We start from the raw sequence: 16143 nt of genomic DNA, 5'->3' as shown, positions 1-16143 counted from the left end.
GATTCTCCACGGACAGATAAAAAGGACATTAAGTGTCCAACTCCTGGCTGTGATGGCACTGGTCATGTGACTGGCCTTTACCCACATCACAGGAGTTTGTCTGGGTGTCCTCATAAAGTCCGAGTTCCGCCTGAAAGTAAGTTCTGTGCACAGGCAGTACAATGACTGATTAATGCTGATGACTAAAAAGGCTGTTTTAGGATTTACAATCATCCACACATTATTTAAAATCCTCTTAGCACAAGCCGAAAGACAAGAAGAACCTGCTTAATCCAATTCAAAGATGTGCATGTAACTTTTTCAACAAACTTAAAGGCTTTCTCTCCCCCTCTCTCTCATTCTCTTTCTCATAATGTGTTGTAATGTGTGAATATTGAATTCTTTTTTTTTCCCCCACACATTGGCGATTGTTAAGTCATTTCAATATAACTCAACAAACATCCAACATTAAACAGTAATGTTACAAAAGGAACAGAAAAAGTAATTAACTTTTTCAAAAAAGCGCATGCTCTTAGTCTGGAGGCAGTATTTGCAAATCAAAGGGCTAGCTAACGCAGTATTCAAAAATAAATAGACAACTCCAACAAACTAATTGGAGAATATGTACAGAAAAGAAGTTTCTAAGGATACAGAGCGGACCTTTAACGACGCGTTTGTTTTGAAGAATATAATCAGCAGTCTTGTTACGCTCCTCTTTGCACTAAGCTATTTACATTTCAGCCACATTACAGCATTCCTCATATTGAGAAAGCCTTTTGCTTTTTTCTGTGTCTGTCTCTGTGGGATCTTTTGCTCTAATGTAGCAGCCAGTTACATTAATCATCCTTTAATACATGTTTATATGTTTATATATATTCAATACAATTTTATATCCAAATTGCAAAACAAATATACATATAACTATTTTTTTTTGTTTACCTTATTATACTTTCCCAGCTTCGTGATGTCTCACATGTTGAATATTATTTAACCATTGTCCACCTCTTCTCTCTCACTTTCAGTCCTGGCCATGCATGAGAACGTCCTCAAGTGCCCCACACCCGGGTGCACAGGAAGAGGCCATGTCAACAGCAACCGTAGCACACACCGGAGGTACATCCACAGGCGAGAGCCATTAGAAACTCTGTACCCTGTTCATAGATGAGTTACACTGTTAGACTAATGTGTTTGATTTCCTCCCTGTCCAGTCTCTCAGGCTGCCCCATTGCTGCTGCAGTCAAAGTTTCCAAACCTCAGGATGACAGCCTGAAATGCAGACAAACACCTGACCGCTCACCGAGGTATAATGCCACGATTTTCACCGTTCGCTCTCACTGTGGTCACGTGTGCAGAAAAACAATGACAGCATGCATCCACAAATTGTATTCAATTCTGTAGTGGAGAGAAGTTGTAAAAGCCCTAAATGAGGCAATGCAGAAAAGTGATAAACAACATTATTGTTGTGGAGAGTGTGGGATATTTTTATTTTACTGATCCCTGCAGAACACACAGTCTATTTTAATCTTTCCAAGCAGACATAAGCAATGGTTGCTGGTCCTGTGAGTTCCTCTCTATTAGAGATGATAAAAGAGCAGAACTCTTTGTTCCCTGTGGATATATCATGGGCAGGGTGCCCACTCCTACTATATTAATTAGTCTGGCAACCTGGCTTTGGATCTACAACACACATCAGATCCCAGACTCTATGTGTAAAAAAGTACTGGCATGCCTCAATGCTTTCAAACCATGTCTGTACTTAACTGCCTAATATGAGGCATCATATCCTACAAATTCCCCTCAATAAAATAAAATCTTTTTTTGTGTGCGTCATTGTCTTTGTTTTTGTAGAGCCATCGGCCTGATTAAAAAGTTTGAGATGAACCATTTGAACTACAGGCTCTCTCATCCAGTAGCAGCCTTGCAAACTAGCCTCACAAAGGACATGGACAAGTACAGCAGAATCCGCTTTGATTACGCCAGCTTTGATGCACAGGTCTTCGGCAAACAGCCTCTGATGGTGACCAACCAGGACCAGGAAATGTCACACTTCCCTGATTGTAAGCACTATATTTTTTATGTATGTGTTTTTATGTGTTTATGTATATTTCATAAAGACAGCGTTGTGTTTTCAGCTGCCAGAATAACAATAATCTTGTATTCATGTAGCACCCTTGTCAGTTTGTCTTTGTTCCAGGGTTGCCTTCATTTTTTTACCTCTATCAATGTTTTGCTGCCAAAACCATCAAATATCAGCTTACAACTTTATTATTAAGTTTGCCTAAAACACCTGGGTCTTAGCAACTAAATCATTCCCTAATTATTTGTTGTTTAGCACCTCAGCAGTATCCTGGCTTCCTCGGGGCTCCAGGTGGCCGCCTGACCACCTCTGGTCAGCACAGCCCGCCGAGTCAATTCAAAAAAGAAGACGGTCTCCAAGCCGAAGCAGCGACTGCTGCCATCCTTAACCTCTCCACTCGCTACAGGAAGGACATGGAGGCTGTCGCTGGCCGGCCCTTGGCAACCACCACAAAGGTAATCAAATTAGACCACTTGGAAAGGTATTTAATGTGGTCATTTTAAAGGAACTCTGATTTGTGTATAAAAAGGGAAGACATCAAAAGACGGCATTTGGCCACGAGCTTGGTGTTCTGGTGGCAGCAAAACAAGGAGGGTTCCTCTCTACGCATGCTTTAATGTACATGAGTGAACATTTGTGTAATCACATCAAAAGAAGAAATCAGCCTTCCTTCCTAATTACAAATGCTTGTTTTTTTTCTTTTTTTTAAAAAATATACAACATGTGGTATTGTATTAAGTTTTGACATCAGCTGGCATGTAAAACCCTGAACTGTTGTCTGAAAATGCATCTTGCCCACTGCAGATGGCAGAGGATATTTTGCTTAGTTATATGATCCAGAATAGGCTGTGTGACTACACCAGAGAGTCTTTAAAAGCATTTATGGGATTAAGCCAATCAGCAAAAGGAGTTAACATTTGAAAAGTTTAATTCGCACAGAATCCAAACTCTTGGAATCATGCACCGATCCAAAATCTCCTCAGCTGCCTTTATCTCTGAGCCGGCATTGTGTTCAAACTCACTTCATGATTAATATTGAACGCATTCTGTGGGTTACATACGTGCACACTGTACTGTAGATGATTCAAGGTTTCCACACCTACACAGCACAGATCCCTGTCTCCCAGCTTGTTGAGCTGAGAATGTGGCCCTGTACCAGGTACCAGCCCACTGAATGAATAAAACAGTGTTAGCAAGTTAATCATCTGTTCTCATTTACAGCTTAGTTGTCTTGGAGAGACGTTTAAAGAACAGCTTTCAAGTCTGAAAAAGGGGGTCCATATTTAGAGTGTTATATGGCATTGCATGCTTTAACTTATCTGCATAATTATGTATATGATGGATATTACTGACAGAAAAGAATATAAGGTGGTTTTAAAATTATAGAATTTAATTTAAATATCTAGTTTTAACTTTTAGTTAAACAAAATATATGTAGGGGCTAAAAACAAGATTAAAATCAAAATAAATAACCAAAAACTACATCCTACAATATTACACTGGTTATTTTTTTTTTTGTTATGCTGTACACACAGTGGCTGGATAATTAAAGTGAACAGCCACATCCAGTGTCCGTGTAAATTATCCCTTTGAATTCATCTGAAAGGTTCCCCTTTGTTCCAAGAAAAAAAAAGGGAATAGAAAAAAAAATCGGGTTTAATGAAACATATGCATTGAATAATTGGAAAAAAAGGATTTCTCCATTTAACGAGGTAAAACTTTTAATATCATAAAGCGGCCATAAGTCATTATACTATTCCGTTTCAGCACAAAAAAAAAACGACAAATACATCTGTCAGCGGGGGAAACTTACGCCACATTAAGCTTTTTTAATTTTTGCTTTAATAATGATGACCTAAAACCAGCAACCCCACCTCAGCCTCCCCCCTCCTCCTCCCAGCTGCCATCTTGGTTGTGTGTCCTAGAAAACAGATGACACAGCTGTCACTGGAAAACTACACACCAGTCATTATTATTATTTTGTGTGTGTATGTGTGTGTGTGTGTTTTCAGAAGAATTAACACTGGCTCAGTGTGGTACTTTGTCTAGTGTGAGATAACCACTGTACGTATTATTTAAATGCATTGTAAGGAAAATGAAAAGACGTTGCTGGGTTCAAATTCATTACTTCCATCATATTAATGAAAGGTAATTCTCCAGTTCTCAGTCTAATTATATCAAAGGCCTATTTTAATGTATTGTTTCCTCCGGAATCGTGTTGTGACTTGTGTTTTCAATTGTTTAAAGCACCAAACTTTTTTTTTAATGATATTTTGTCTTCAGGACATGTTAATAGAAGTGGATGAAAATGGCACATTGGACTTGAGCATGAAGAAATCTAAGGAAAACGTGACGGCCCAGGTGAAGGCGCCCTCGGACGAACTGCTGTGTTCTCCTGAGTCCTCCGCGACCAAAGGTGGGAGCATGCTCATTAGCCCCGCCTTCTACCAGCCACTGTGCGACAGAGACAGCTGGGAGAGCGCCATCCCTGTCAACTTCAGCAAAGTGCACCTTTTACAAGAGAACGAGGTAAAAAAAAAAGGGGGTGAAAATAACACATATTTGAATTGAGAACATGAAAAATGAAACGACGAGTCTAAAAAAACAAGTTTCATAGGTTTCCTGGTCAGCAAGTTTAGACATACTCAGGTTCTGTCTTACTGTCCTATAAAACCATACATCTTTTAAAATGAGAATACAGTGTAAAATGTAGCAATATTTACTCGTAAAATGTCATGTTGCAGCTGAATATCTAAGTGTGTTAGACAACTTATGGAGCCTTCACTTAGTATCAGTACTCTAAAGATTGTGGGCTATTGAAATGACAGCTGACCCGGTGCCTGATATAAATAAAAAAGGCTGATGAAAAACAATAATCCATATGCACTTTAAAACATTTAAGTATCACTATTTTATCTTCAATTTCTGCTCAATGAAAATAATGAAGCTAAATTTTCCTCACTGAAGTTTGAATCTTTCATTGGTTTGCTAATGATTTATTTTTTCAGGGAAAATTAATCATGTGATAAACTTAACTTTGGCTAAATTAACCATCGCAGAAATGTGTTGATTTTAAATGACATTGTTCTTTCCAGTGTGCAATTTAGTGTGCACATAGTCTGACTGTTGTGTTGTATCAGCCTCCACAGGTTTTGTCATGTGTTTGTTAAGAATATTTATCCTGACATTTTCTAAGCTCCAGTCAGATCTGTGACTGCATATAACACGTATATAATACAAGCATCCACAGTGAGGTCTATACAGCGCTATTTCAGTCCCCATGTAACACTTTTGCCCCGAGGCCTGAGTGAAGCTTAATCTGTGCTGCAAAGGTTTTTCTTTTCTTTACATCACAAGTGGTATTCGTTTGAAGTTGTCAGAAGGAGTTATCACATTTTGACCTGCTTTTTAAATCATACACAACATCTGGTGACTGCACACTGTCTCATTTGTGGAGAGAAAAAAAAAAAAGAAAAGAGGAAATCCATACGTCATGCCATGCATCATAAATATTATGTGGATTAAGTGTGACTTTAAATGGATGTATGATTTACTACTAGTATCCTTAAGCATAATCTCTTTGCCTTGCTCCCTAACCCTCGCGGCTTGTCTTTTAAGAGCATTACACAGGGCTTTTCATTAATTATTCACTTTTAGGTCATTGCAGATTGTTTTCAGGGTTGATATTTTGGACAGCCAACGTTGTGTTTTCATGTCATTCCCCTCTGCAGGAGGATTATGATCAACTTTCCTTGGAAGACCAGCACTATCAAGGCGACGGCAGCATGATGAGCCCCAAAACCAAGCTGCTATTGCGGGATTCAAAGAAAGAGCTTCTGAGGTACGTCGTGTAAGAGAGACTGAAACTTCCCCAGACATATTTATCCAGTCAGCTGTGCATAATGTGAGCTTCCCATGTAGTCGACAGATGGTCAGAATCAGAGATTAAACATGTGTAACTCCAAACCGTAGCCTTGTTTGACTAGTGCAGCTTGTTATGAGTGAGTCAAAGCACACAAATGAAACTCTCCGTGTTACATATGACTGTAACTGGTATGTCTACAGGTTCATGTGGAGAAGAAATGTATCTAATTTAAAAAAAAGTGAGTTTTCTCCCCCCCGTACAAGTCCTGTACAAGCTTACAACTCTTGACTCTTGTAGTTAGAGTGCATGCTCTGCTGGGTCTCTTCTTGAGAATCACACCACAGGAAAAGTAGGACGCTCTATAGTTTCCACAGCACAGCACACCCTCCTACCTCCTCAGTGACACTCAGAGACATCATAAAGAAACATCAAATAATAATTTTCTACTAAACTTCCCGCTGTACTAACTCATTTTTGTCCTTTAACGACCATGAAAAGGTTCTCTGTGTCAAAGATTCAGTGCAAGCTTTGCAGACGTCTGTGGGAAATGGAGTAATCTGTGTATTAAATGCTTTGTGCTCTTGTGCAGCTGTCCGACCCCAGGCTGTGACGGCAGCGGTCATGTGACGGGGAATTATGCATCACATCGGAGGTACTGAAATTAATTACACTCTTCGTTAGCACCAGCTAGCAGATGTACAGATAAGGAAAACAGTGCTTAATTAGTTGAAGACAAATACAGTTGAAATTTTGTCACGCAGCTTGTAGATCTCTTTTTTTTCTCACACACTGATGACAGGAACAGCGCTTTTTTTCTCACGAGGAAAAAAAAGTGGAATTGTGTTTTCAAATAATTGTGTTATAAATATGCATTGAGACATTGTATTAAGATTATTTATACCTGCAGTGATCAAAGAGTGCATTAAAATGACTGTTAGCTCTTTATCCTCTCTAGTGTGTCTGGGTGTCCCTTGGCTGACAAAACACTCAAATCACTGATGGCAGCCAACTCTCAGGAACTTAAGTATGTGTTTTGAAAACTGCTTTTGTTGCTTAAGGATTTTTCACCATTAAGTAGGCAGCTTGTTTATCCTTTCCTTTCCGATGAATTTATTTACATAGCTGTTTGTGATTTTAATGTTTATCCTGCTCTGTATATTATGGTTTTGTCTTTTCTATTTTGAAACTTAAAATACATTTGATTCCAATTTAAACAGTTTAAGCAAAAATGTGTTATACAGTTACAAATCATGTCATTTCCCTTCCACTATGCATCAAGTTGTTCACTATTTCCCCCTCCCAGTACATTAACCTGACTCCTTTGCTCTACTCGCAGTCTTTTTGCTGTAAAAAGCACCTGGTCTCTGTGTCTCTCAACCTGCAGGTGCCCAACACCTGGTTGTGATGGATCTGGACATGTGACTGGCAACTATGCTTCACACAGAAGGTAGCTGAGAAAAACCCCAATGCAACTGAGCATGAAATAAATTTGTCAGATGTATGACTTCCAAACAGATGGTGAAATTCTCACTTTATGCTGCAAACATGCTGCACTTTTTGAGCTCTTGTTCTTACAGATCCAGTTGGCTGCCAGTTCATGCATTTATGTATCTCAACTTAGATTCATACAGTGCATATAGATTTGCTTAAACGTGTGCAATTAAAGCCCCTGTAATCCTCATAGCTGCCTGTATTATTGATAGCTTTTGTCTTCGATTTCCTTGATGTTAACCCCATCGGTTTTTTTTTTCCAACCATTTCTAGCTTGTCAGGATGTCCACGTGCCAGAAAGGGAGGTTTGAAGCTCACACCAAACAAGGACGACAAAGATGAGCCAGAGCTTAAGTAAGAGATTTTTTATGCCCTCATCCAATGCTGTCATGTTTTTGTTTCAAAATTAAAAACACATGAAAACACTGTGAACATGTGTCATGCTTTTGTGCCGCGGGCATTTTACCTGGAGGCCATCGCGTTAAACAAAGAAAATAATTCTTCTCCTGTCATAACATTAGTGAATTATTTTCTAAGGATTAGCAGTGTGTTTTTTTTTCCCCAGGATGTTGTATTTTTTCCCCTATTTTCTGAATGGAATATCTGGCTTTTCACTCCTCACTGAGTGCTTTCTTTATAATTATAGCTGATGAAGAAAATGTTGAATTGCCTGCTCCTGTGGCATTGCACTCTTTTCATGCTTAATCATTGTTCTCTGTCAAAGTGTTATTGGAAAAAATATAATGTAATTGACTTGCAGTTTAAATCCAAAGTCAGATATATGACCCTTGTGTACTTATACATCTGGACACAGATTTTTTTTTCTTTTTAATTACTAATGCAAAGGGCATGAGCTTAGGAATTAGACTAGAACAGATCTCATACACATGAAGAGTGAAAGGGAGAGACAGGGGGAGGGGAGACCCTAGATTATTGTAAATAGTGGGCCATATGGCATGCCTCTATTGTCCTGGTGCCATGCATCAAGCTACCTACCTGTGGTAGATGTAAGTAATGGGACTGGTGTTGTTTTGTCCTCTAAGTGCTGCTGTGCTGTCGAGTAACAAAATGCTGAAACAGGCTCACTCGGCAGCACTCTACAGCATGTGTACCATTTGTATCATCTCAGGTGACCTTTCACTTTTATCAATAAGGGAAAGGGTTAGCCACCTCCAAATTACATTCTTTCGCATGAGGGGATACATGACAATTATCTGTAATTCATGTCACTCCATTACTGACCTGCACAAAACAGGCGTGAAAACACAACCGACAAACTCAATGATATTCAGCGTTAGTTTTGTGTTGTTGTTTTGTTTTTTTATTAACGCGCAGACATCAGTCGACGGTGTTTGTTCTCCCTCAAGTTTTAGTGGATTAGTAACTTAGCGTTAATGCGATTATTTGAGTCCATTTCTAGTTTTGGCGACTTCATTTTTAATCAGCATTTGGCTGGATTAATCAGCGTAATGGTGAACAAATCTTCCGGTCTAGTTATTGAAAGAGAGATTTTTTAATAATCTCTGGTTTTGCTGGCTTTCTTTCTTTCTGTTCTTTTTTTTTTTTTTTTTTTTTACATCACATTCAACTGTTGATTTCTTTGGTAGGTGTCCAGTGATTGGATGTGACGGACAGGGCCATATATCGGGAAAATACACATCCCACCGCAGTGCAGGCAGTTGTCCACTTGCTGCCAAAAGACAGAAGGAGTCGTCCATCAACGGGCTGCCCTTTGCCTGGAAGGCCAATAAACAGGAACTGCCCCATTGTCCCTTGCCTGGCTGCAATGGCCTTGGACATGCCAATAATGTGTTTGCCACTCACAGAAGGTGAGGTGGCCTTGTCCTCCATTTTATCTGTAAATAATACTGGTGGTCAGCATGTGGCACCCCCGTTTTTCTCCATTTCCTATTGATAATGAAGTTTTTGGTGATTTATTTAGTTTGCACCTAAATACATTTCTTTTAATTTATGTCCTGCTGCACTAGCCTGTCAGGTTGTCCACTGAACGCACAGAACATCAAGAAAAAACACTTGGAAGAAGAAATGATGACTATCAAACTGAAAGCCAGCAGTGGTAAGACACTCAGACGTGAAGTGCTTTATTCAGTCACAAAACAGTGAACACACCGCAGTGAAAAGGAGCTTAAACATGCTCGTCTTGTATTATCCCCACAAAATTCTAATCTTCTGAGAAAACTGGTGTACATAAAGGAAACAAAATAACTGTTAATTACTTAGAATTAACGTATATCTCTCCCCTCTTAAAAATAACTTTTTTTTAAATGTCTGGAAGTGACTTATTATTGGCTTTGCACATCATTTACATCATTTTGTAGAGAAACAAATCCTCAAATTTCAAAATATGGCCTCATTCATGAGGCCTATGGCTCTTTTTTCCTGTGGTGATGAATATTAAAGTTATCAGTGAGCAAAAATAGTGCATGCAAAGTCTTATTATTTGATATTTCCCTAATGATTTAGTTGATGAACGATGAATTCGATTCTCTGCTTTAATTCAGGTGTTGAAAACAAAGAAGACATTCAACATTTGGATCATGAAATAAAAGAACTGAACGATTCCAACATGAAGATAGAAGCAGACATGATGCAACTCCAAACCCAGGTAAGTTTTTACTCTCACGAGTTCATTTTAGGGACAGCAGTTATTTCCGCACTCGCTCAACTTGACGAGTTTCTTTTTTTCCCATGTGTGCGTTTTTTGTGTGTGTGTGTGTGTGTGTGTGTTTTTGTCCCCGAAAGCAGATCTCGTCTATGGAATGTAACCTGAAGACAATTGAGGAGGAGAACAAGATGATCGAACAGCACAACGACAGCCTTCTGAAGGAGCTCGCTCGCCTTAGCCAAGCTCTCATTAACAGTCTAACTGACATTCAGCTGCCTCAAATGGTACAGTAAGCCTCAACCACAGACCAAAGAAGAAACCTTATTTTCTATAAAAATGTCATTTCTGTTTTTCTCTTTCTGTTGTGCTGTTGTCACTAATAGTTAAACATGTTTTTGTTGCAGGGACCCATCAGTGAGCATAATTTTGAAGCCTATGTGAACACATTAACTGATATGTACAACAACTCGGAGCATGAATACTCCCCAGAGTGCAAGGCCCTCTTGGATAATATCAAACAGGCTATTAAGGGCATCCATGTTTAAGCTGTAGAGCTACCAATAGGTTTCTTTGACTTGGAATAATGGCACGAGATAGCTCTATTTTACAGATGAGTGCTGGCTTGGCTGCATGTAAGACAAGGCTTTTGGAAATGTTTTCACTATTTCCTGGTAAATGATACACTGCACTGAGGAAATGACCAGCTGGATCTGTAACGCTTTTACTGTTTCTGCATTCACTTGATATGTTTATCCCGGTGAGATTTCTACCCCTATGGCACTTAATTATTTTGTATGGTTTTTGCTTGATTTTAACCCGTACGTGTTCATGTCATTCTTATATTTATCACTATTTATTATTATATTTGTTCATCAGTGTATTTATTTTCCTCTAATTTTCTTTTTGTATTTATTTCCTGGAAATTGTAAATTGCTTAATATCTGTTTGACTTTCTGCACATTGTAAATTACATGGAAGCACATTTCCGATTTTATGGCACACTTTCGCCATCTAGTGTTGAAAAAAAAAATTATATTATTATTTATTGTTATTATTATTATTATTATTGTTGTTATTATTATTATTATTAGACCATGAGTTGGATCGCCGTTCAAAGGAAAGAGTAAAAAAAACTACCAAAATTATGAAGCATCAATATTTTTAAGCATTATTTTTGCTTTCTTTATTGGAAACTGAATGTATGGTGAGACATAGCAAACACTAAGATAAAAAAAAAAACAAACAAACAAGGAAATGCAATGCAACTGTACCTTTTCCTTCTCAACCAACAACAGTTGAATGCAAACCTGGAGGTGACACTGAGCAAAAACATGCAACACCACTCAGTGACCTGAATGTCAAATTATGCTTTGCATCGTGTGCCACAACAAGAGTGAATCGAAAAAAACAAACGAATCAAAAAAACAAAACAAATCCACTTTGTCAAGATGTCTTTCTTTTATGAAAATATAAATATTTAACTGCCTTCTGTGCACACACTTTGAAGTGTGCATATAGTATGTGCCTAAATGTATATGAATCCATAAAAATATACGAGTACTATGTTTTGTGGTAGGACAGTATTATGTGGATGGTGTCTACTTTATTATACAGTACACTTATTTTCATAGAAGGAAACGTTCCTGATGACTGTTTAAACACTGTTGTCTCAGTAGCTGTACTCTCAGAATCATGTCGTCATGACTGGGACTGAAAAGTCTGGTGTTTTGTGAGGGAGGGAGATGGGGGGGGGGGGGGGGGTATGGACGAAAGAGTGACTTTTCCAAAAGAAAACAACACGAAAAAACAAATCATCTGCTCCTGCTTTATCTCAAACTGCTTACAAGCCTTAACATTTCAAGCCGTCTTTTTTGACAGTTTGAATTATTCTTGTAACGCTTGGGACAGATTTGAATCGTAGCCACAACTTGTCAATTCCAAACCATTAAAAAACAAAAGGGGGGAAAAGAAATGAAAACAGAGACAAATGATATTCCTTAGCTAATCAGTTGTGTGTTTGCATTAATTGCACTTTTGTATTTTGATTATTTCATAAATTTGTTTTGGCCATATACTGACTTTGACTTGCGACAAACTGGACACTGTATCGTTGACATTGACGCGACAATAATCACAAGGAAATTAAAGTAAGTTATTGGAGCAATACATTTTTCCATTTCTGCAAAGGGAAGTCAAAGACATGTAGCCTGTGACATTTCAAAAAGAGACAAAATGGAACAGCAAAAGAGCCAAATCTGAGAAAAAAGTATTTGATCCAAATATGAGAATTTCAATCTTTTAATAAAACAAAAAAAAACCTAACAATCCTTTATTTATCATTTCTAAAAGTTAATTCCTCTACCACACGTCGTTTGCTCAGGAAGTTTTGTGAATAATATTTATTTTTTCCCTGTTAGTATTTGATGTTTTGTAATGTGAAATGCTTTTTTTGTGGAACGATATTAGTATGATATGAAATTGTATTGTATTTCCTTTCTTTTACATTAAAATGTAATGCTCTCTCTCTCTCTTTTGTTTTTTTTTTCCTCAGTTGACGTAGATTGTAAATTGAAACTTCCTCTTACTTTTACTATTTCATAATAAACAGATATGCGCTGTGTTGTACAGTTTGTGTATGGTAGAAATAAACTTTTCAAATGCTTGTGTGGTCTCGAGTCAAGTCAAAGGTGTCAACTTTCCTTAGGCATCGGCATCACCTAGTGGTGAAACTTAGGCATTACATGTAAAACAACAACAGAGTGGTGGCAGTAGTGTTTCACTGACACCAACAACTGTCACAAAGTCACATTTCCGCATTGTCAGAGTAGCTGTGATACAAGTTATTCCTTTTTAAAAATACAAAAAAAAATGTCCCTTAATCATTTATAAATATATTGAACAACACAATGTGTTCATTTTAGGACTGAAAAATAATCTCATATGGTCAATATTTGGTTGGTAATGAACTTCATAACATTTGGTTTCCAAAATGTCAGAATAGATTTCACTTTTATCAATTCTGAGTAATGTCTATTATTTTTATATACATTTCAGAGGCTAACACTATCACATTACATTTAGTCAATTAATGGATTACTTCTAAATCAATTTTACAGATTCTTTGGATAACTGCAATCACTAACCCGAGATAGAATAGAATTTTGTTCCAATATGTATGTTTTGAATAACTCAATAAACACATATATTCATTCAAAATAACATCAGGCGTTGTGGAAATGGCAGTGAAAATTGTCAGAAACATTATATTGTGTATTATTTTATGAATGTCATGATTAAAGTTGTGGGTCACCACTAAAGGGTTTGGGAAACAGAATTAGAATTAGATAACAGGTCAAATTAGTAACTATTCTGTCATAACAACTAAAATAAACCTGTTTTTGTTCTTTAGATATTCAAGGAAAACATGTAATTAAATGAAAGTAATGAGGTCCAGGAAAAGAAAATCAACAACATTTGCCATTGCATAATCTAATTACCTTAAAACTGAAGTTAGGTTTGAACCTTGGCATTTGCTGTTACATTTGTTACAGTTGTACACAACTGATTTCTTTTCAAACTTAATGATTCACCAGTCAGCTCTTCAGATGGCACTATCTATAGTTTTATTACAAGAATATGTTTGTGTTGCTGGCTAGAACAGATCAAAACGATTATGTGAGAGAAGACATCTAACAATGACACAAAGAAAAGCTAATGTTGCTCAAAGACGTCTTTGACTACATCATGAAATCTCTGTCCTTGATGCGTTTATTTACAGACAATAGTGGTAAATAAGACGTTTTCAAGGGCCACTAAAAACAACAGCAGATATGTGGAGTGGTAAGAGCACACACTTCAGAATATGAGTCTGTTATTTGACACCAAATCACGAACAAACATGTTCCCCATCGTCACATGAAACTCTATCTTGGTGTACTGTATACGTGTTGTGTGTGTGTGTGTGTGTGTGTGTGAAATGTGAGCGTGTTCCAGATGTATTAAGTTAAACAGATATGGCTTGGATGTGTCCTCATGCTAACTCTGCAGAGGATAAATGTTTTATTGCATTCAAACTGGGTTTCAAAGCTTTTTAGACAGGCTTGAACTTGTACAACGCAATACAACTTATCATGTCAGGACAGAGATAAATGACTCTGACTGTGTCACTATGATGGTCAAATCTGGTCAGATTGGGAAAGGAGATGCTCATATCTCATGATCATGGATGAGTAGGTATTGGATTACAAGACGAACTTTAATAAACCCAAATTGAAAACTTAATCCTTGACTACTAGTCTAGGGATGTGAATCTTTGGGCGGCTCACGATTCGGTTCAAAATCGATTCTCTCATAGCGTGTTGTGGCAAAAATATGGCATCAAAACAATACAAAAAAGTTTGTATTAGATAATGTGATAATGTGAACACACACAAAGGCAAACTTTGAGAGACAAAAGTTAACATTTATTCATTCAAAACGAATACAAACTTACTTACTGTAGAAAAAATAACTTAAATTAACTTAAAATAAATAAAAGCTTAGGCTAGCTGCCTTTATCTCCCAGAAGTTACAAAAATAAACTGTACACAAATAACACAAACTATACAACAATACCATTTTATATTTTTTTAATCAATTTTTGAAGTTTGAATCGATTCAGAACCGTGGATGATTAGAATCGCGATTCCTATTTGAAATTATTTTCCCCCCCACCCATAATTTTGTCCTTATGCCTAAAATGTATTGTATGTAGCTGAAGTCCAATAGCTAGTGTCACACTAATACATGACAACCTGCAGGAGAAGAGTAGTTCTTACTACAGTACAAGTGTTTTGCCACAAAATGCTGTCTGTTTACCTGAGTTTGCTTTGTGCACTCAAATGAAGTGACACAGAGAATCCGTGTTAATTACTAGTTGTCTGTGTTTTCTAAAAATGAAGAAAAGTACAGCGTCACTTTAGGCAAAAATTTGGTCTAAAAAAAAAAAAAACACCACTCAATACACAGCAGCTCAAGTATAAGCTTGTTTAGAGAGAGAGCCCACCTGTCCAAACCAGTGTTCATCTGCCAAACACAAATGCTGCCTGACTAAACCTGGTCGTCATCTCTTCCCACACACAAACCAACCGCAGAGGCTAAATTTAGGCCTTTCCTTAAGGGAACTGTGCAAGGTTACAAGGACGGCATTGGGCTAAGAGATTCAAAGTGACGAGATCATCACCACCAGTCACTGATAATGAACTATACTCATGGTTCTCAAACTGTGGAAAATACTGTTCTACTGTATCAGGGTATGTGGTCAGAGTGGAGCAGACGGATTTTGACCAGAGTGAGTATAAAATAAATCAAATAAAAAAATGAAATAATAACAAAGAGTCACCTTATCTCTCGCTCCATCTTAAAGGTGCATTATGTAATAAATCTAAAGCAACTGGCCATAAAATCCTCCTAATATGTCACAGAGACTCAGGAATAATGTTCATATAACAAACTGAACTCACCAACAACAACAGTACAGACAAAATATTTGCATTAAAAAAAATATTTTGCAGACTGCAAATCATGTTTATGTTTTGAAATCATGTTTTGGCATGTGGCGCCACCTACCGCCGTCTACCAATCATTGTAGACAGTAGAGTCTATGTTGCAGAGCAACCACGGGTTGCCAGTTACGTCAGAAAAAGAAACCTAAAAGACCTCGGTATTTTGGATTTGAATGTAGTAACGTTTTTTTGCCACATTCCTACATATGGCACCTTTAACCTAATGTGTCTATACCAGGGTGTGAAGTATACGTGATGAAGAGGAGGATGATATGTCTTTGCTCGACCTATTTACTCCATTGTATTTTAACATCAGTGATAATTGTGCTACTTTGAATATTTGGTTGGAGTTGGAGAACTACACTATGATCAGAGCCACAAACGCCCTGAAGTATTTATTTTTCCACGGGTTGTTCTTGATGATCCACTATTTAAAACGTGTCAGAGAATAGTTACACATCAGAGATTAGAAGCCATTGTTAAATATGATTCTTCTATACCAGGGGTCTGCAACCTTTAGGATGAAAAGAGCCATTTTTGTCGTCTCTCCACCCAAAAATTC

General features: G+C 37.5%; 1 protein-coding gene across 1 annotated transcript in view; it reads left to right on the top strand.

The window, feature by feature from the left end:
• Positions 1-10583, top strand: part of st18 (ST18 C2H2C-type zinc finger transcription factor) — a gene marked incomplete at both ends in the record, with an annotated part of 37876 nt that extends 27293 nt beyond the window's left edge. Inside the window, 16 exons of the mRNA XM_083889598.1 lie at positions 2-136; positions 1002-1092; positions 1188-1280; positions 1828-2036; positions 2312-2511; positions 4340-4585; positions 5788-5897; positions 6511-6573; positions 6877-6945; positions 7306-7368; positions 7686-7766; positions 9020-9241; positions 9401-9489; positions 9935-10038; positions 10176-10322; positions 10443-10583. Coding sequence (XP_083745724.1) covers positions 2-136; positions 1002-1092; positions 1188-1280; positions 1828-2036; positions 2312-2511; positions 4340-4585; positions 5788-5897; positions 6511-6573; positions 6877-6945; positions 7306-7368; positions 7686-7766; positions 9020-9241; positions 9401-9489; positions 9935-10038; positions 10176-10322; positions 10443-10583 — 2063 coding nt within the window. The remainder of the gene's footprint in view (position 1; positions 137-1001; positions 1093-1187; positions 1281-1827; positions 2037-2311; positions 2512-4339; positions 4586-5787; positions 5898-6510; positions 6574-6876; positions 6946-7305; positions 7369-7685; positions 7767-9019; positions 9242-9400; positions 9490-9934; positions 10039-10175; positions 10323-10442) is intronic.
• Between the last annotated feature and the right edge of the window lie 5560 nt (positions 10584-16143).

This window comes from Microchirus variegatus (assembly GCF_963457635.1).
Source record: "Microchirus variegatus genome assembly, chromosome: 5".
In the NCBI taxonomy this organism is placed as follows: Eukaryota; Metazoa; Chordata; class Actinopteri; order Pleuronectiformes; family Soleidae; genus Microchirus; species Microchirus variegatus.
The sequence above is the reverse complement of the archived record's forward strand: the minus strand, read 5'-3'. Positions and strand labels throughout refer to the sequence as shown.